This window comes from Brassica napus, chromosome C3, assembly GCF_020379485.1.
Source record: "Brassica napus cultivar Da-Ae chromosome C3, Da-Ae, whole genome shotgun sequence".
In the NCBI taxonomy this organism is placed as follows: Eukaryota; Viridiplantae; Streptophyta; class Magnoliopsida; order Brassicales; family Brassicaceae; genus Brassica; species Brassica napus.
Window position 1 is genome coordinate 47,841,353 of NC_063446.1, and position 20,914 is coordinate 47,862,266.

Genomic DNA, 20,914 nt, shown 5'->3' on the forward strand with positions numbered 1-20,914 from the left:
AATGGGCAGATGAGAAGAGACGGCCTTCGGAGTACTCAGTGGGCGACCTTGTACTTGTGAAATTACTTCCACAACAGTTCAAGGCATTCCGGAGCCTGCATAAGGGCTTAATCCGGAAGTACGAAGGACCGTTCGAGATAGTTGGGAAGGTGGGAAAGGTTTCCTACCGACTCGACCTACCGGATACACTTAAGATCCATCCGGTCTTTCATGTTAGCATGCTGAAACCGTACCACGCTGATGAGGACGACCAAACCCGAAGGGTTTCGACTCGAGCACCACCCGTGGTGACTAAGTCTTATGACAAGGAGATCGAAGAGGTTCTGGCGTCCAAGGAGGTAAGGAAGCGGGGAGTCCCGAGACAGAACCATTTTCTCATCAAGTGGAAGGGACTTCCAGAGGCAGAAGCAACATGGGAACCAGAAGAAGACTTGTGGCAATTCCGGGACATGCTGAAGGCATACACGGTGACGAGGGCGTCACCGGCTTAGGTGGGGGAGGATGTCACGGCCCGTTTTAACCGAAAACGTCCTTGAAGACAACCAAAGATCGGGTCGGGCCAAAGGGGAATCAAGCCCACTCCACTAAGTATTTTCTTAAGCTTTAAGTCTTTTGTAAAATATCTTAGGGATGGAGAAGTGTAGAGAAGTGTAGAGAAGTGTAGAAAAGTGTAGAAGGTTGTGGAACACTTGAGAAGAAGTTTCACTACTGTTAGATCGGTTTGATCTGAACCGTTCGTTGAGGAAGAGAAAGTGTATATAAAGGGGATCACCCCTCACTTGTAAAGACACGAAGTTTTAATAAGAAAACACTTCTACAAACTCTCTCTCTAAAACGTCCATACTCTCTCTCTAAATGCTGAGCGAGTTGTCCGAAAGGCTGACTTAGCAATTCATAAGGGCGAAAGTTGCTAAGGCCGCACGTCCTGATTACCGTGAAGAAATCAGTCCGTGACATTTGGCTCTTTTACCCTTAGTCATTGGAAGTCGTTTGGTCAAATCAGGTTCTTACCTTGTCTTCCATGGATTGTTTCATGCATGTCTTGCTCGTGGCTCCTTCGATGCATGGAGCAATATAATTGTTTGATCGGAAAACGGTAATAAATAAGATGTGGGTTTAAACAAAGACGTCTTATTAATGGTCGGAGAAACAACGTTCGGTCGGTTACAAGGGAAAAGAAGAGAGTGCGACAGAAAGGAAGCCGGTGGCTCGATGAGCTACCGGAAAAGTACAACTAACGGCGAGATGAAGCAAAGGTGAAAACCCTAATCTAGCCGCCAAGTGTTAGTCAATGATTTCGGATCCTTTTCTCGTTGTCTCCCCTTTCCCTTATATAGACGTTCTGATGCCTCGTCCTTGACCTAATTTACGCCATCTTGGTGGGCCTCCTCTGCTGGGCCGAGAAGCCCGTAGGCGTCCGAGCAGCCGCTGAGCCGAACGTACTTCAGTCGATGATGATCAACTAAAAGTTCTCAAGGGTCAAGCCGAGAGACCTGACTCTTGAGCCGACCGATCGAGCCGTCGCTCTTCCTAATCCGGGCCAGGCCTTCCTATTCCTCGGGCCTTGTGGGATGGTCAAATCCATCCTCTACAGTAAGTCCCCCCCCAGTCCATTAGTGAGCGAAGTGCTTTCCAGCTCGTGATGGATTCTAAGGTTTGAAAGTTTGAGGGAATAGGAGGCCTGTCGGAAGGTTGGAGCGGTTGGTCGATGAGTCGCACAGCGTCGTTCTCTCGGAAGCGAGCAGTAGAGGCTTTTATCTCCTCTTTTGGTCGCTGTGTCGCAGGAAGGGTTCTGGAATATTTCCACTCTAGGCCGATTAGTCGCGGATATTCAGATCCTGACTGACATATCTAGATTAACCGTTGGTTTATCCTGATTTTAAGATGACCGACGTCCGATTTAGACGAGAACCCGGACCGTCGCGAGGGTCCGTTGGACATTTGGGAGAGTTTCAAGGCCCATTTAGGCCCGTTTAGGCTTAATGACGACACCTCGAATCCCCCCCCCCCTTTTTCTTTAAATGCACCGAGAAGTCGAAACGTCGCAAGGGTCCGCTGGATTTTTAGGGAGAATTTCGAGGCCCACCTAGGCCCGAATAGACCTAATAATGATGCCTCGAGTTCCCCCCTTTTCGTTTCCTTATAAATACGCAGATCCCTTCTCATTTCTTCAAGTTTCTTCCGCGATCAAAGGTACTTTCTCTCTCTCCTTCTTTTATCTCTCTAAGTGTTGCAGTCTTCACTCGACGTATTCTTCGCCGCCTTGTTCTATCATGTCGTCGGCTCAGGGGTTATCGAGGCAGCAAAAGGGGAAATCGGTTGCGGTGGCATCAGCTCCGGCAAGGAGTTCTGGCGGAGGTTGTATCGGGGGTCTCGAGTCGACTCATCACGAGGCGATGATGGACACAGTTGATTTGTCTCGCTCCCAGAGACTTTTGGTCGCAGATGCTACACGGCTTGCGAGGGAAGGGAGTGAGAACGTCGTCGTGAGGGACGCGACGGAGTGTGCGAGAGACGGACAGAGCGGGGCGGTGCCCGTTGATTCGATTACCTTGAGAGCTCGCGCAGTGGAGGGCGATCCTTCAGAAGACGACGACTCTGAAGCCGAGTTGCTTCTGACGACCTTCTATCCCGAAGGGATTTTCGAAGAGCTTCCACGACTACATCCCGACTTATTGCGCCCTGCTTTCGTGGCTGGTCAAGACTGGGACGGTGTGGAGGAGACTAAGTCGACCCTGAGAAGCGTGAAGAGGGTTCTTCGGGCCCAGAACGCCACAGGCGTGACTTTCCTCATTCCTACGAAGGAGCAAAGACCTTGGTCTCCTCCGATCGGGTACCAAACAGTTTACGAGTCTTATTTCCAGGACGACACTCGCTGTTGGTTCCCCATCCCGCGACTGATCACTGCGTACGCTAGGCGGCGAGATCTCGCGATTAGTCAGTTACTGAACGGCTCACTGTGACTAGCCGTCACTCTATCAGTTCTGGCGGAGGAGATCGACATGCCGATGAGCGTCAGGTCGTTCGAGGAGATGACCTCGATAACCGATATGAAGGACGGGACCTACTCGGTAAAGATGCGACCAAACTGCAATGTGTGCGCCGGTCATCCAAACAAAACGCAGAATTGGCAGCGCTCCTACTTCTTCGTTAAGTCCGACGACTCGGCTTTCGAGGAGCCTCCTCGAGAGGACTATCGGGTCCTATGGAACCGTTCCTGTGGTAGAATATCTTGTCGTGAGCTACGTCTGATTTTGTTGATCCTAACAAAACTTTCTTTTTGTTGTGCTCGCAGTTGGCCATCCCACTTCTCCAATCTATCCTGAGGATTTCCTGAAGAGCGTTCGAGCCGTCGCTTTGCTTCGGATCTACCGTTGATCCGAGATTACCATCGAGAAGATTCGCGAGCTTAAGGACCGGATCGCTCGAAGTGCGTTCTCTCGCCGTTTCTGGTTATTCTTTCGATTGCAAAGTTCATTTATCGCGTCTTGACCTTTCTGCCTTATGTTTTCAGGAGAGTGGAGATCTGACCTTCCGACCGTTCTTCCTATTCGCACCAAGCGACTAGACATCTTCCCGAAGGACATCCAGAAGCAAGTTTCTGAAGCAAAGAGGATGGGAACTCTTCCCGATTTGAGCGCGATGTTAGCCGCCCAGCTGGGACTGGCTAGCGAGGAAGGACCCTCGGCGACGGTTCCTCGCACTGGTGAGGTTCCCCCTTCTGGCGCTAGAAGCGCGGGGAAGGGTAAGAAAAGGAAGAGGGGCGGCTCGGGAGTCGAGGGGAGCGCCGAGGAGGCGAGCGACGTTCCTTCTTCTGGCGAACCCCAGAAGAAAAAGAAGAAGAAGAAGAAGAGGACGAAGAAGCCTGTTGACGAGCAGTCGGAGAATCCCGAGTAGCCGACTGAGATTGAGGAGGGTGATGTTCAAGAAGAAGAACTTCAACCCGAAGAGGAGGCTTCTGAGGCAGAAATCTCGGGAGAACGGGACGACGCGGCCGGAGCTGGTGAAGGGGAGGAATCTGAAATTCCTCTTAACGTCGCCCGTCCGGACGGTTCTGAAGATGACAGCGGGGAGACGCCGCTTTTGATTAGGAGACGCAACGACGAGGTCGGCGATGAGGGGCGATCTCCTATTCTGGCGTCTTCTCGCGAGGGAACTCCGGTTCCCATTGGGGAAGGGGTCGCTCAGATCGGCACTTCTTCTCGCGGCTCCGCTATCTTGAGGAGGGTGCCTGGAGTTAACTTTCCAGACAAGGTTTCGTTTCACTACGAGGGACCGGCCCCTTTAGTGTACGTCCCCGAGAAGTGTGGAGAGTTCCTTCGCCAATTAAGGGGGAGGGCGAAACCTTTGCCCGCTGTGAAGGACCTCATCTTTGGGGGTGAATACGAGGAAGCCGCGAGGGCCAAGCTGCTGGAAATGACTCGGTCCCTTCTCTAACTTTTTTTTTTTTTTTTTTTTTTTGCTTCGTCCTTTAATTTTTCCTTACAATTTTCATCTCCTCGTTTGTTTAGGGGGATAGTGCGACGAACGTCGTGATCGATAAGTACGACACTGCCCTGAAGGGGCCTTTGGGCGAACTCGAGCTGGCTAAGAAGGAGCACGCGGCGAAAGAGGAAGCTTCTACTCGCCAGCTGAATGCATCAAGGGCTGACGTCGAGAGGCTTAATGGGATGGTTGCTCGCATCATCGTTCGGAGAGATGAGCTCAAAGCCGAGTTGGAGGTATCTCGGGGTGTCGTTTGTGAGCTCGAGCGGAAGAACGCCGAACTTGAGAGCGAGAAGGTTTCGCTCGCTGAGTCTCATGAAAGAGAGATGAGGCGCCTCAGAGATTCCAGGATCCTAGAAGTGACGAGGGAAAGAGGAAGAGTTGAGGCCGAGATGGCCGCAAAAGCTAATCGTCGCTTCGCTAGGATTCGCTCCCGAGAAGAGCGACGAGGTCCCTATGAGGAGGCCCGGTTGCTTCATAGCCAAGCCTTCGGAACCAGGAAATGCCTCAAGGCTTTGAGGAGGGCTGGGAGCGACATCTCGCAAGCTACTATCGAGATATTCGCCGAGCAAGAGAAGAAATACGAGGAGGAAGCCGAGAAGCTTAGGGTGGGCGAGATACCCGAGGAAGATCTCACACTTTCTCCTCTCGTATTGGACTCTCAGTTTGTGGATGCTCGAATCTTGGCGAGTCTCGATCCATATGGGTCCAACGCCGGCTTGATCGATCCGGAGACTGCAGCGAGTCTTCACGATCCACCTACTCATCCGACTGAAGAACGGCGCGAAGATCCGGCGCCTCTTCTTGAAGGTCCTTTGGCTGATCCAGAGGTCGTCCCGAGACCAGATGAAGCGCATGTTTCTCCGGCTGCTCGTGAGTCGAGCGTCAGGGCTTCGGAGCCCTCCGTCCTCAACGATCGTGAGAGTGATCGGGAAGCTTAGTCTTTTTTGTTTGTTGTTTCTTTTGAGTCTCGTAGGACTTGTGTTGCTTGCTTTAGATTTTTGCCTTTCGAGGCTTCTACTTTGTTGTTTTTCTTCTGATTTGTTCCAACTCATCGAATTGTATCAACTGTTTTCCTTTAATTGTACTTGTCTATCAAATGCATGATTTCTCAAGATTCGAAGTGACGGTTCGCTTGGTATAAACGTTATTCGAGATATCGAATCGTCGTAGTGTTTAGCTCGTCGTGACTTTGTCTCGGTCGATTTCTTTGACTCGCGATCGTTCGTCATTTGAGTTTCGTTGTTAATTATGAATTTTCGACGTTGACGGTTCCAAATCGACCCTAACATAATTTTCAAGCGTTCGGTGGGCTAAATCTTACTTAGTAAATTACAGGGTGAGTTGGAGTCATTGTCTCGGCCGTGTTGGTTTAAATCGCAACACGGTCGACTCCCGTGAACACGTGTCTGACCAGGACATATCCAACGTGGGATGCGAGCACCAATACGCTTGTTCGAGAAGCCGAGGCATGCTCATGTCGGCATCGCTTAAGTGATCGTCTGCTTCGGAGATCGATTCCTCGGGGAGGAGGTTTTTTTTTTTTTAATTTCTGCTGGACCCCTTTTTTTTCTTTTGGGCTGCCTACGTATCCCTTTGTGGGAATCAAGCCATTCGTAGTTCTTAGATTGCGAGTAAAAGTGGCTTCTGAGGCGCATTTACTCGCCTTTTTTTTTTTTTAAAAGAGACCGAGTAAAAGTGGCCTTAGTGGCGCATTTACTCGGTAAAGTGTTCGTCTTGACTAAGGATGGAAGAGGCGGAGATGTTTGGAGTTCCAAGCTCTCGGTACTGCTTCGCCTGTTGAAGTCTCGAGGCGGTATACTCCTGGTTTAATGACTTCGACTATCTTGTATGGTCCTTCCCAGTTGGCTCCAAGCTTGCCGCCTTTCCACTCCTTAGTATTTTCGAAGACCTTTCTTAAAACAAGATTGCCCATTTCGAGGGGACGCGACTTAACCTTTTGGTTGTAGTAGCTCTTGATTTGATGCTGGTAATTTTGGATACGGAGTAGTGCTTGGTCGCGCTTTTCCTCGATGTCGTCGAGTGCGTCGAGCAGCATGTCACGGTTGAGTTCGACGTTTTGTGGCATTCGTGATTGGCGCAAACTCGTTACATTCACTTCTGCGGGAGCCATTGCCTCGACGCCGTAGGCCATTGAGAAGGGCGTAGCCTTCGTTGCTCCGCGAGGAGTTGTTCTGTGGGACCACAGGACACCATCTAGTTCATCCGCCCAGCAGCCCTTCTTTAAGTCGAGTCGTTTCTTCAGACCGTCGATGATGGTCTTGTTCGTCGACTCAACTTGGCCGTTACTCTGCGGGTTTCTCGGGGTCGACATGTTGAGTCGAATGCGCCATCTGTCGCAGAATCCTTTGAAATGATGCGAGATGAATTGTGAACCGTTGTCTGTGATGATCTCGTATGGGAGCCCGTGTCGGCAGATTATGTTCTTCCAGACGAAGTTTTGCACCTCCTTGTCGGTGATGCTGGCATAGGCTTCGGCTTCGACCCACTTGGTGAAGTAGTCTGTGAGGACCAGGATGAACTTCTTTTGGCGAGATGCCGGCATTGGACCGATGATGTCCATTCCTCATCGCATGAATGGGTATGGAGCAGTTAGGGTATGAAGGGACTGCGTTGGGCTGTGTAAGGTGGGAGCATGACGCTGGCATTTGTCGCACTTGCGCACGTATCTCTCGCAGTCGGCGTTCATGGTTGGCCAGTAGAATCCGAGATTCTTCACTTTTAATGCAAGAGCTCGTCCGCCCGAGTGATTGCATGCTGCTTCTTCATGTGTTTCGGCCATGACTAGTCTCGTTTCTTCGCCGGAGATACATTTGAGTAGCACCTTCGTCGCAGTCCATCGGTGTAGTTCCCCGTCCATGACAACGTAGTGTGCACTACGTCGCTTCAGTCGCCGCGCGTCCCATTTCTCGGTGGGCAATAAACCTTCAGCGAGATAATCGATGAGTTCCTTGCGCCAATCTGTTGGCTGATCATCCTGCGAAGGGGGTTCTGCTTCGTCGATGTCCATCGCTTCGCTAATCGTTGCTGCGATTGCAGTCTGTTCCGCCTTCATGTCGATGCTCGGTTTCTCGATTTTATGGATTGGGATTGTCCTCTTGACTTGATCGTGTAGCTTGGTTCCTAGAGCAGCGAGGGCGTCGGCACAGACATTTTCTACGCGAGGAACCTTCGTGAGTTCGAAGAACTCGAAGTCTCGCGTGAGGTCTTGGACGAGTTTGAGGTAGGCGTCCATCCTTTCGTTGCGGACGTCGTAATCGCCGAGGTACTGGCTTACAACAAGTTGAGAGTCGCAGTAAGCGCTGATTCTTTTGGCCTTTACTGCCTTGGCGAGACGGAGCCCTGCGATGAGGCACTCGTACTCGCTTCGTTGTTTGACGCCGCAAAACCAAAACTGAATGACTGCCGGATGAGTTCTCCTGTTGGTGATTGCAGTTGCACTCCTGCCCCCGACCCTTTACTCGTGGATGAACCGTCAACGTGGAGGATCTAGTTTAAACTTGGTAGGATGAGGTCTTGCTCCATCTCTGGTGTTAACTCGATCAAGAAGTCTGCAAGGACCTGTGACTTTGCTGCTGTGCAATTCTTGTACACGATGTCATGTTCGCTCAGCTCCATCGCCCATTTAGTCAATCGTCCTGACTGGTTGGTATTCTGCATAACCGTTCGGAGTGGTTGGTTGGAGAGCACTTCAATCGTGTACGACTGAAAGTAGGGTCGCAGTTTCCTGGCCGAGGTGACGACAGCTAAGGCCATCTTTTCGAGTGTTGGGTATCTCGTCTCCGGCTCGGTCATTCTTTTACTTGTGTAAAAGATTGGTTTCTGTTCCCCCCGATCTTCTCGAATGAGCACGCTGCTGACAGCGGAGGATGTGACGGCTATGTAGAGAGACAATGTGTCGCCGGCTTCTGGCTTTGATAGTACTGGGGGGTTATGAGGTAGTGCTTGAGTTGATTGAACGCCTCTTCGCATTTTTCGTCCCAGATGAACCTCTTGTTGCCCCGTAGTAGCTCGTAGAAGGGAAGACACTTATCGGTTGATCGCGAGATGAACCTGTTGAGAGCTGCTATGCGTCCGGTTAATCGCCTCGATTCCTCGTTGAGTGACAATGTAGCCGAGGAATTCTCCTGAAGTGACACCGAAGGTACACTTGGCCGGGTTGAGCTTCATCCCGTAGTCATTCAAGATCTTGAAGCAGTCGCGCAAGTTGTCTAGGTGATCGTCGGCCTTGAGCGATTTGACTAACATGTCGTCGATGTACACTTCCATGGTGTTGCCTAGCTGATCGGCGAACATTCGGTTGACGAGTCGCTGATAAGTCGCGCCGGCATTCTTTAGCCCGAAGGGCATCACCTTGTAGCAATAGGTCCCTCTGTCGGTGATGAATGTCGTCTTCTCGCGATCGTCGGGATGCATCAAGATCTGGTTGTATCCCGAGAAAGCGTCCATGAAGGTTAGGAGTTCGTTACCAGCAGTTGATTCGACGAGACGATCGATATGAGGGAGTGGGTAACTGTCCTTTGGGCACGCCTTGTTGAGGTCCGTGAAGTCGACGCATATGCGCCATTTGCCGTTTTTCTTTTTGACGACAACCGGGTTAGCCAACCATTCGGGGTATCGGACTTCGGTTATGAAACCGGCGTCGAGGAGCCTGTCGACTTCTTCGTTTACGGCTTTAGATCGTTCTGGACCGAGTTTTCGTCGCTTCTGTCGGATGGGTTTGAACGTCGGATAGACGTGCAGTTCATGAGAGGTAATTGTGGGGTCGATTCCCTTCATGTCGGAAGTCTTCCAGGCCAACGTCGAGGCGTTATCTTTTATGAAAGAGATGATTCTTGAACATACGTCGTCGGACAGGTAGACGCCAACTCGGATTATTTTCGTCGGGTCGGATTCATCAATTGCGACTTCGCGAACTTCCTCCATCTGAGGGTATATCTTGTTGAGTGGTTTACTGACGGAGTTGACAAGGGAAGCTTGTTGCTGCATCTTTACAGTTGCGATCAGTAGTTCTCTTGCGGCTTGTTGATCGCCCCGAATCGTCTGAGTTTTGCCGTCTTTTCCGGGAAACTTGATGCATTGATGATAAGTCGAAGGGACGGCTTTCATGGAATGCAGCCATGGTGTTCCGAGTATGGCATTATAGGGTGCTTTGGCGCGGATGACGGAGAACTTGACGGTGCGGGTTATACCACCTGCGTAAACTGGAAGGCGAATTGTCCCGATCATTTGCTCCGAGGCTCCGTTGAAGCCGGTGAGCGTGCGAGAGGAAGGCTTCATATCCCTTAAATCAACTCCCATTTTGTCGAGTGTGTCGCGAAAGATGAGATCGACTGAGCTACCGGTATCAATAAGGACTTTTGCGACCAGACATTCGCCGATGTCAAGGTCGACGAGGAGAGGATCGTTATGTGGCATGTGGACGCCCTTGGTGTCTAGTGCCAAAAAAGTGATCTGGTGATCATTTTCGACTGGAGAAGGCCACTTCTGAGAAGTGGTTGCTTGACGTTTGTAATCTTTGACGGCTCGAACCGAGTCACCGCATGGTGGTGATCCGCCCATTATGACACTAATGTGCGGGGCTCGAGTAGCTCGCATTGATTCGAGTTGCTTCCTCAAATCGTCAGTTGTGTTCTCGAATGTAGGAATTTTTGCGGGCTGTTTCTTTTTTGACTCGAGACGTCGTCGCAGATCGGACCCTTTCGAACGGTTGAGTTGGATTCGCAGGTCGTCGGCCTTCGAATTGAGCTGGTCACGAAGGTCACCAGTTTGACCGACTCTCCGAGCGTTGCATTTTGAGATGGTCGCATGGAGGTCGGTGGTTCCTGTGTTTTCGTTCGTGGCGCTTTTTCGCTTCAATAGAATGCGTAGGTCTTTATCTGCTTTCGAGGGAGCGAGAGACTGCTTATCCTTGCTGTCCAATTTATCGCGCAGATCTGGTTGCACTGTCGGGATGTCGTCATCAGAGGAGTCACAAGGGCGAGAGAGTATGACTTCTACTCGTCGCCGGCGACGCGGGTGTTCGTCTTCTGACGAATCGTTGGCGGGGCCGACGTTGTTGATGGGAGTGCGCTCAGGGCTTGCTCTTTCCTCGCTCGGGGCCGTGTTCTTTTGAGACTTCTGTGCCTTCTTCTCCTTGTTCTTACTCCAGCTTTTAGTGTTTTTCGGTGTCGTAGGAGAAGTGGGCATTTGGATTGTCCCATTAGTGATCCCGTCAAAAAACTGCCCGATGAGGACCTTGCATTCCTTCGTGTCATGGGAATCCCTTTTGTGGTAGAGGCACCATTTTTTCGGCTCCTCGGAGTTTGAACTCGCTGGTTCGGTTGGGGTTGATTGCTTCAGAGCGGAGTCTCGATCCCAGTGGTTCCAGCCTTTCTCTCGCGTGATGGCTGCTGATTTTGGAGATTCCTCATCATCGACCGAGCTAACGTAGCCTCGCTTCTGAGTGGTATTTCCACCGAAGGAGTGCTGGCGAGGCTCGGGGCGGGTGTCGTTTGTTCGGGAGGATCGCTGTCTCGCTGCTGCTTCTTTTGCGAACTTTGCTCTGGTGTCTTCTTCCATGCGGATAAAGTTGTGCGAGCGAGCGATGGCGTCGGAGACAGATTTTGTCGGATATCGGTAAAGATCCTGGCGGAATGTGGAGTCGACGTGCAAGGTGTTCATCAAAGATTCGACGGCGATATGGTCGGGAATATCGATCTTCGAGACAATAGCTTTGAACTTCTCCATGAAGTCGCGGAGACTTTGGTCGCTGGCGTGAGTGAGGTTCCAAAAATCTGACACGGTCGCTTCCTGGTTGGTGAACATGATATAGTTCTTAAGGAAAGCCGTTGAGAGGTCGTGGAAACAGTCGACAGAGTTCTCTCTGAGGCCGGTGAACCAAGTGAGGGCCGGCCCTTCTAGGGTTTCGACGAAGAGTTGGCAAAAGCCGGCGTCTTTGTCTTTGTCGGTCAGGTTTGCGCGTCGCATCGCTATGTTGAAAGACGTGACGTGAGTAGAAGGGTCGGAGAGACCTTTGAAGGTTGGAAGACGGAGTTTCTCCATCTTCTGTAGCCGCACGCCGGTAACCTTTTGCGTGAAGGGTGTACGAAGAGATTCCGTGAGTACATGCTCGATTTGGGGCGCGGCCGTCGTCACCTGGTGGATCTTAGAATTGATATCGAGGACCGACTGTTTCAACGCGGCTAGTTCGCTTGCGGTGTGCGCGTTGGTGTCGTTACCGGCGCTTTGGTTATCGTTATCCCGCGTAGGTGCCAAGTCGGTGGTTCGTTCTGTGGCGAACAGGTGCAGACGATACTGCACCGTTGAAGCTTCGGCGTTTGCAGCGAGAGGAGCAAGGATCTTTGCTATCGCCGTGATTTGGTCAACTGCTGCCTTCTGCGCCGCTTCTTGTAGGGCGAGGCGTGCCAGGATAGTTTCCATAGATGCAGGATGGGGAAGTGGAGTTACTGGTGTAGGCGTAGGTGTCACCTCTGGAGCCGGTGTCACCTCGAGAGCTTCGCGCTCCTCTCCTGACGAAGAACTGTCGTTGCTAACGACCATAGTTCTGACGTTACTTTGCTAGTGGCCCCACGGTGGGCGCCAACTGTTTGATCGGAAAACGGTAATAAATAAGATGTGGGTTTAAACAAAGACGTCTTATTAATGGTCGGAGAAACAACGTTCGGTCGGTTACAAGGGAAAAGAAGAGGGTGCGACAGAAAGGAAGCCGGTGGCTCGATGAGCTACCGGAAAAGTACAACTAACGGCGAGATGAAGCAAAGGTGAAAACCCTAATCTAGCCGCCAAGTGTTAGTCAATGATTTCGGATCCTTTTCTCGTTGTCTCCCCTTTCCCTTATATAGACGTTCTGATGCCTCGTCCTTGACCTAATTTACGCCATCTTGGTGGGCCTCCTCTGCTGGGCCGAGAAGCCCGTAGGCATCCGAGCAGCCGCTGAGCCGAACGTACTTCAGTCGATGATGATCAACTAAAAGTACTCAAGGGTCAAGCCGAGAAACCTGACTCTTGAGCCGACCGATCGAGCCGTCGCTCGTCCTAATCCGGGCCAAGCCTTCCTATTCTTCGGGCCTTGTGGGATGGTCAAATCCATCCTCTACAATAATGAGTTCTTGTGTGTTCTTGGTTTAAGCTCAATCAAAGCCATCTTTCGATTGTCTTCACCTTGTCCTAAGGTGTTATTTGTTTTATCTGATCTGATTTCTGTATCTTAGGTTTTGATTCAGTTCCCTTATGTTGTTGTTGTTTTAGTCTCCCTTTCTTAGGGGTGTTTTATCCAGGAGAACTTGTTCTTGCTGGCTCTGGGTTCTACAAATGCATTCCACCATGTAATTTCCCTTGAAGTTAATATAATTCTAGTGTTAGAGAAAAAAGAAAAAAAAAAGCACTAGTGATTCTCCAACAAGAGTTGAGTATTGCAAGTTTGCAACACTTTCACTTGAATTCACCATAGTGTTTTGAATTTACGTCAGTAGGTTCTTGTATATTTAGTGTTTAGGTAGGGTAATTTTATTTAAAATTTTCCATAAAATCTTTATAAAATCGCACCGAACTTCCTATAAATTATAAGCAAGAGAATCATGATGTCACCGTATGAAATCAGAACCAGATTTTCGGGCTCGAGCTGTGAAAGTATCTCCACGCTTTTATCTAACAGCTTGAAGTGCTCATACGGAAATACTTAAATTGTGGCACTTTATAACTCAAAATGGTTATTAAAAATTCATATATAAACTGATTCACATATGAAAATTCGTAGATGTTTGACAAAAAAAAAAAATCATGTATAAACTGACTGATGATGCACAAAAAATTAAAAAAGACACCCGAGAATTGTGCTGGGACGAATGTTAAAACCTTTAGAAACCCATGGTCGTAAGAAATTCTCCAAGAAAGTCTCCGGGATCTTAAATTCCTTTTAATCAAAAATGAAGAACCATCTTTAATTTAGAAAATTATTAAAAAGCTATTTTTGGTAAGGAGAAGGTTAAACTTTGCTCGCTAACTCCCCTAAGACAAGAAAAAAATGTCTCCCTTTTTTTATGAACCCTCAAAAACAATGTCTAACGTTTTGAACAATAAACAAAATCCAAGCAAAACAACATTCATAGACGAAGAGGCAACACCATACATCATCTTTGTGATAAACTTCTTCAAAAAGAGCAAAACCACAACAACAAAGAACAGCAGCTCCTTTTCTTCTCTTTAACCCATGACTGCTGTTCTATATCTTTGCCTCCTCTGTTTCTCCTTCACCCCGTCTCTGCAACACGTCAGCGAGTCTGAGCCGCTCATGCGGTTCAAAACCTCGGTGAATATAACCAAAGGGGACCTGAATTCATGGAGAACTGGAACCGATCCTTGCAATGGCAAATGGTTTGGGATCTACTGCCAAAGGGGTCAAACAGTCTCCGGTATTCACGTTACCAAGCTCGGTCTCTCTGGGATCATCCATGTCGAGGATCTAAAGGATCTCCCAAACCTAAGGACAATCAGGCTTGACAATAATCTTCTTTCGGGCCCACTCCCTCCTTTCTTCAAGCTCCATGGCCTGAGATCGCTCTTGCTGTCAAACAATAGCTTTTCTGGAGAGATCGCTGATGATTTCTTCAAGGATATGCTACAACTTAAGCGCATATTTTTAGATCAGAACGATTTCACTGGGAAAATTCCCACATCCTTGATGCAACTCACAGGCCTCGAGGAGCTTCACTTGCAAGGCAACCAGTTCTCTGGTGAGATACCTTTGCTTACAGATGGTAACAAGAATCTTAAATTAATCGACCTCTCCAACAATAACCTGGAGGGAGAGATCCCAAAGAGCATAGCAGAAAGAAATATTGTGAAGATGAACTTTCAAGGCAACCAGAAGCTTTGTGGACAGCCGCTGAATATCATGTGCGATGATAAACCACCAGCGTTAGGAAAAAACCCTAACGAAGTCACCGGGAAAGCCGTCTTTATGGTCATTCTTTTTCTTTTGATATTCTTGATCCTGGTGGCAATTATAACAAGATGGAAGAAGAAGAGGCAGCCCGAGTTCAGGATGCTCAGCAAGGACCACCTAAGTGACACTGAAAGCGTGGAAGTACGCATGCCAGACTCCGTAAAAAAGCCTGTTGAGGCGAGCAAGAAGCGAAGTAACGCGGACGGATCCTCTAAAAAAGGTTCAACGCATCATGGGAAAGGTGGAGGAGGAGGCGGCATGGGAGACATTATAATGGTAAACAGCGAGAAATGCTCATTTGGTTTACCCGATCTCATGAAGGCTGCGGCCGAGGTGCTAGGCAACGGTAGCCTAGGGTCGGCCTATAAGGCCGTCATGGCCAACGGATTATCCGTGGTTGTAAAGCGGATCAGGGATATGAACAAGCTGTCACGTGATGCGTTCCATGTTGAGCTACAACGTTTTGGGAAACTACGACATCCTAACGTTCTTACCCCTTTAGCTTATCATTACCGTCGTGAAGAAAAGCTTGTAGTCTCGGAATACATGCCGAAAAGCAGTCTACTCTACGTTTTGCACGGTACTGCTACTTTTTTATTTTTCAATTGATTTAGAATCTATCTTTGCATGAAACTACAGTCTGTAATGGGGTTAATCCTCCGTATTTTGTTTAGTATTTTTAAAATACTATATTTCTAACCAGTATTGTCTCATGGCGAGATATTTATGCAGATTACGCAAATTGATTTTCTTACTGACAACAAATAAGGTTAATATTGATCAATTTCGAATGTCTATTTCTCAATTTCAGGAGATCGAGGGACTTTTCATTCCGAGCTAACTTGGTCAACAAGGTTGAAGATTATACAAGGAGTCGCACTAGGGATGCAATTTTTGCATGAAGAGTTTGCGTCCTACGAACTTCCCCATGGAAATCTAAAGTCCAGTAACGTTCTATTAAGTGAAACCTATGAGCCACTGGTCAGTGATTACGCATTCCTCCCACTTCTTCAGCCTGACAACGCCTCGCAGGCGTTATTCGCTTTTAAATCCCCGGAATTTGCTCAAAACCAGCAGGTTTCACCAAAATCTGATGTATATTGCCTCGGAGTAATCCTTTTAGAGATCATGACGGGAAAGTTCCCTTCGCAGTACCTAAACAACGGCAAAGGTGGCACAGATATCATTGAATGGGTGCAATCTTCGGTGGCGCAGCATAAAGAAGAAGAGCTTATTGATCCAGAGATATCGAGTAATACTGATTCGTTGCAACAAATGGTAGAATTGCTGCGGATAGGCGCTGTGTGTATTGCAAGTAATCCAGATGACAGGGAAAACATGAAAGAAATTGTTACAAGGATAGAACGAATAACGATTTGACGAGATTTTAAAGAGAAAGTAAAAAGCCCTCGGAATCTTTAGATAAACAAACATAAGAGGAAAGGTATGTTATATAAATAGGAATGAAGATACTTTTATTCTTAATGACAAAAATCATATTTATCTGTTCATTAGGAAGAGGCCAAGAGAATACCACCTTTTTCTTCCTTTTTTTGTTTCATAGAACTTTTTCCCCCTTTTTTTGTTAGGAGACTAAAATCGTATTAGTCGTTTATTTTTGCTTTATTTTTCAAGGAACATTGTTGTTTATAAATCCATGTTTTGTGTTTATACAATGAATTTTTACCAGTACCTGTCTAATATTTTTGAATCTATACACATTTTAAAAGACGATTTATAAATTTGACCTACTAATAAATAATTGTAATATACGAGAAAATCACAATTAATTTTTTTTAATATCACGTAAGTTGTTTATAAATAAAACAAAAAGTGTAATAACTTTTTTTACTATTAAATTATGGTTGTTTTTGTACATATATATTGGAGAATAATAAACCAAGAAGTCACTACTCCTGCTACTTCGACCTTCATTTTTTCTAGAAAAATCTCAGCTTCAGGTCCGGGTCCATCAATGCTTCTAGGTAATATAGAGAACTTCTGCTAAAAGGGATTTTTTTTTCATATTTCAGGATATAGAAGGATTTAGCCTAATTTCATACTACGACAGTCTATGTAAAAATAAATCGTCTGTTAGAATTTGTTAGGACATCCTAGCGAATTCCTGACGGTTTTCTTTTTCCCTACGACATAGCCCGACGGATGGCTCCGTCAGAAATCTGTCGCAAATGAGCATTTTTGACAGGTTCCTGACGGATTTTTATCCCGGAATTCACTTGTTTTTTGGTGGTAAGATTTTGATCAGAATAGTTCATCATTTTGATAAAAATATATAAATTGATGTTTAATAGTAGCTTACAAAGTAACAAATTACAATAATTAAAGAATTCGTATACAGGTTAAATTAATATCATATCAAAATAATACAATTAGATATTTTATGAACATACTTTGTTACCAAAAAAAAATTGATGTTAAAATACATAGCTCAAAAGATTATTATTTTTGGGTGGTGTTTGCTTGATTGCACATATGATATACTATGAATTTTATCCAATTTTAGCTATGGTATATAGGTGTTTTAGGAACTATTTATTATGTATTGGAGTCTTTTTAGCACATTTACAGGTTAAGGAGTGTTTTGGAGAATAATGATGATTTTGATGCATTTTAGAGATAAAATGAGAAGAACCTCGTAGCTGACCATTGAACATGTCTGATGGTCGACGAACAGAGACCAACATCGACTGACGCACACCCTGTGCCGTTGATGTTGGGGTCAAAATCGGTCACGATGGAATCAATGTCTTAAAGTCCGTAAAAATCAGCATGAACGTTTTTACGAAAAGTAATCTTCGTAAAGAAATCTTTACGAAGAGCCTTGCGGTAAAATCTTGTTCAAATCTCAATCGAACCACTAAATACCGATTGTCCGAAGGCAACGGACACGTATCCAAATCGGCCACGGACAAGCTCACGTATGGCCATCGGACCACGCACAAGCCAAGCTCGGTCGCTACGTAGCAACCGAACTTTCCCAAAACGTCGATACGATACGAATCCATGCACTCTCGTCTACTCTTTAATGCTATCTCCCGTAGGCCATGGCTAAACCATTCTTTGTTTCTCATCACTCGAAGTCATCAGTCAAACTTTATGATAAAAACCGCGGGAATTTGTTTTTATCGAAGAAACCATAATAAACATTTCGAGTCAAAGACGGCCCAAAGAGACCTAAAACGCAACTCGAAGCCCACTTACGATTTCTTAACTGAAAACCCATAAGCCTTATGATGGTTTATGCTTGGTTCATAAGGCAAGATAAATGTGAAGTTTCCGAAGATAATCACGAAGATCGGGAAAATTGGAATATATCCATCTTTGATCTATGACGGCTTAAGGGCAGAAGGGGAAAGGCGCAAACCGACCTAGGAGCAAGTAAATAAGGAGTCCTAGGTGAGAGGCAAAGGGGATTCGAGACACAGAAAACTCTCGGCACTTAAAAACTTTGAGGCATTATTCTCAACATGCTCTGTTTCTATGATTGGCACCCGATTACCAGACGAGCGCCACAAGCAGTTCGATCTCTTGGTCCACTCTTGAACTACGTTCGGCTTGATCCTCGAAAGGGGTACGTAGGCAGCCTTTCATAAGGTTCAGTCCGAAATCAATCAAAACCGTTTTCATATCTTTTTCGTCTTCTGTTATCGAGCTGCGACTCAACTAGGTTTAAGGTTTAAGGTTTTAGGTTGCTAGAACTAGGTAATTCGCTGACAGCTCTTGCGGCCGAAGCTTTTATAATCTCTTGTAATAATCGCAACGCTCTTACGCGGATTCGAAATAAGATCTACCTTTTCTATAAATTTGTTTTGTTATCGTTTCATATTTTCCGCATTTATTTGGTCACTTGTCGTTGGCTCTCGCAGAGAATCTGGGACCTCAGGGAAAGTTAGGGTTTCCTGACTTTCCTCCGAGTACGGAAATCGACGGTGTGAATTTTGGTTCCCACAGTTTGGCGGTAGAAGGAGGGGGGTACGGATTACTCTAACTCATAGCCGCAAAACACTTGATCAAAACAATGTCTGGAAATAAGAAAGACAAAATCGCAGTTCGCAACAACGCTGGTAAGACAACTCAAGCCGCCGCTGCGCCTATGGCCAACGCTTACGCAAACGCCACAGTTCTTGAGAAAATCGAAAACCTTGCCGCGACTTTTCGCCACCGGAAGTGCAATGAAACGAGCTCGCGATTTCTCTTTCTAAACATAAAGGGAAACTATAAATCTTATCAAACACCATAAGTTTGGCTCATTACCGAACTAAATAAATCTCAACATGTAAGGGTTTTACCAAAACACGTTTTCCGAAAACTTTTCGGAGATGTAAAACTTCCTCTCCCCAAAACCGCAGAAAAACCCTAGGTTAATCGCGGAAAAAGGAAGCACATCAAATCGGGTACATAACTCGCCGTTGTACTTCTTCCGACTATCTTGCGGAAAAATCCTAGGTCAGTCGCAGAAAAAAGGAAGCACAGTAAATCTGGTACATAACTCGCCGCTGTACTTCTTCCAAATATCTTTCGAAAAAAACCCTATATTTATCGTATAAAAAGGAAGCGCAACAAATCGGTTATGAAACTCCCACTGCTGTACTTATTCCATATAACTTTCAGAGAAACGAAGTTAATTTCTATAGAATCACTCGAAACCTAAAACGGCTGACGAAGATTAAATAAAGCCAAACGGGAGATCGTATCCCCACCGCTAAAACGTTTTCTGAAGCCTAAGGTTTCGTAAGAATTCAAGTATCACTTCCATAGTAACAAATTCTGCGAGTTGTCGATGTCTGTCACCTAAATCTTACTTCGGAAAAAAAAACTACTCGAAACTTCCACGGATCAACGGATATGAGAAAAACTTCTGATTAAGTTTGGTTGCAATAATTAACCTCGTCACGGTTCTCGTACAACCAAAACTTGAAAACTTTTTTACGAAATAAATCTCGTAAAATTATGCTCGGCAACATCTTGCGAAATAACCTTTGCAAAAATTAAGCTCGACAACCTTTTACGAAACAAGTTCCGTAAAATTAAAATCGATAACATTGTGCGGAATAACTTTCGTAAAATTAAACTCGATATTATTTTTCGAAAAAACTTTCGTAAAACTAAAGTTGGCAACATTTGACAACCTTCGAAAGTCTAACAACAATCGTAGAAAAAGAATATCGGATAAGGAAAGAGATGGAGCGAAATCCGAGAATCAAAATTCGCCCATTCGCCTCTCTCCACGGTCTCACCATCCTTTCTCTCGCGCCTCGATCTGTTGCCAAAATCTCATCACCTGAAAAATCTTCCTGATCATCCTTGGCACCTCTTGATCATCCCTGGCTATTTCTAAACTCAAAAAGAGTTTCCGGCGAGATGCTCATTCATTTTCGTAAATCCAATGATACTCAGATTGAAACATGGATCACGAAAACCGCAAATATTGACAGCAGCCTAAACACGGCCAGGAAAGCAGAGAAGTCCAGGAAGAATCTATATTCTTGCTGTTCGAAATGGGCAGACAGACACGAAAAGAGTAAGGGCAAATGAGCAAGCAAAACGGAGAAGAGGCTAACCCGAATCTTCGAGAGAACTAAGGTATTTCCGACTTGAAATCAGGCTTGGAACTTTCGTAGGAAATTACTAAGAAATAGAAACGCCTTTGAGACTGCCGTAGAACTTTAGGGAACTTAAAACCTAGGTGGGCGAACTAAGTCTTAGGGGATTTTTCCTGTCCTGGTATATTATTCCATGGCTGTTCAGCCAGATCTTGCAAACTGATCTAAACTCCCTGAAAATCGAGAAACGATGGCCACGCATATCCTGCTCGCTTCCTAAAGAGAGAAAAAACTTGAGACACGAACGTCGTCTTAAAACTGATTCGTTTCTAGCGATTTTCTTAAAACCGACATATTCCAAGTCGTCAACCTGGAAACAACCAAATCACAGTCCCAACGTCGTCTGTAAATCGTCCCGGATTATCGATCATTCCAAACCTCGGAAGAAGAAACGTACACAACCCTTCAAAGTATCGGTTCAACCATTTTTTCGTAAAAAAAGGGGAGTAGGTACATATACTATACTCGTATACTCTCAAAGTTCAAAAACTTTTGCAAATCGTCAAGAAAACGCTTTCGTCCAAGCAAATCGTCCCAAGTAGGCAAACGACAATCTAAAATTCGTCTAAACGCTAGCAACATATCCAGACAATCATGAACATAATCTCAAAGACTATACAGCATTTCTTGTCGCAATCATGCGTATAGAAAACTTGTACCAATATCAAACTGAAACTCGACGATTAGCCAAAGTCTTGAAGCCCTTTCCGACTTTAATTAAAGCCATTTTCGTATAAAAATTTCTACGAGAAATCTTCAAGCATCAAAGCATTTCTTTCAGTTTCCGTTGAACCAAGTGAGTCACGGAAAATCATCGAGAACATTTGTGACAAAGAAA

At 46.4% G+C, this 20,914-nt stretch overlaps 2 protein-coding genes across 2 annotated transcripts; both read left to right on the forward strand.

The window, feature by feature from the left end:
- Positions 1-3,002: 3,002 nt before the first annotated feature.
- Positions 3,003-5,426, forward strand: LOC106404310 (meiosis-specific protein ASY2-like). The gene is made up of 5 exons (XM_013845038.1): positions 3,003-3,222; positions 3,296-3,373; positions 3,515-3,867; positions 3,916-4,401; positions 4,512-5,426. Exons 1-5 carry the CDS (start codon positions 3,003-3,005, stop codon positions 5,424-5,426), a joined length of 2,052 nt encoding a protein of 683 aa, XP_013700492.1.
- Positions 5,427-12,861: 7,435 nt separating this feature from the next.
- LOC106405571 (pollen receptor-like kinase 3) lies at positions 12,862-17,188 on the forward strand. Its single transcript, XM_013846097.3, has 2 exons — positions 12,862-15,032; positions 15,264-17,188. The coding sequence occupies exons 1-2, from the start codon at positions 13,718-13,720 to the stop codon at positions 15,830-15,832; spliced, it is 1,884 nt and encodes a 627-aa protein (XP_013701551.1). The 5' UTR covers positions 12,862-13,717; the 3' UTR covers positions 15,833-17,188.
- The last annotated feature ends 3,726 nt before the right edge of the window (positions 17,189-20,914 follow it).

Coding starts and splice junctions, on each gene's coding strand:
- LOC106404310 (XM_013845038.1), top strand. CDS start 3,003: ATGCCGATGAGCGTCAGGTCGTTCGAGGAGATGACCTCGATAACCGAT. Junction 3,374..3,514: donor CGCTTTGCTTCGGATCTACC/GTTGATCCGAGA, acceptor TTATGTTTTCAG/GAGAGTGGAGATCTGACCTT. Junction 4,402..4,511: donor AATACGAGGAAGCCGCGAGG/GCCAAGCTGCTG, acceptor TCGTTTGTTTAG/GGGGATAGTGCGACGAACGT.
- LOC106405571 (XM_013846097.3), top strand. CDS start 13,718: ATGACTGCTGTTCTATATCTTTGCCTCCTCTGTTTCTCCTTCACCCCG. Junction 15,033..15,263: donor TCTACTCTACGTTTTGCACG/GTACTGCTACTT, acceptor TCTCAATTTCAG/GAGATCGAGGGACTTTTCAT.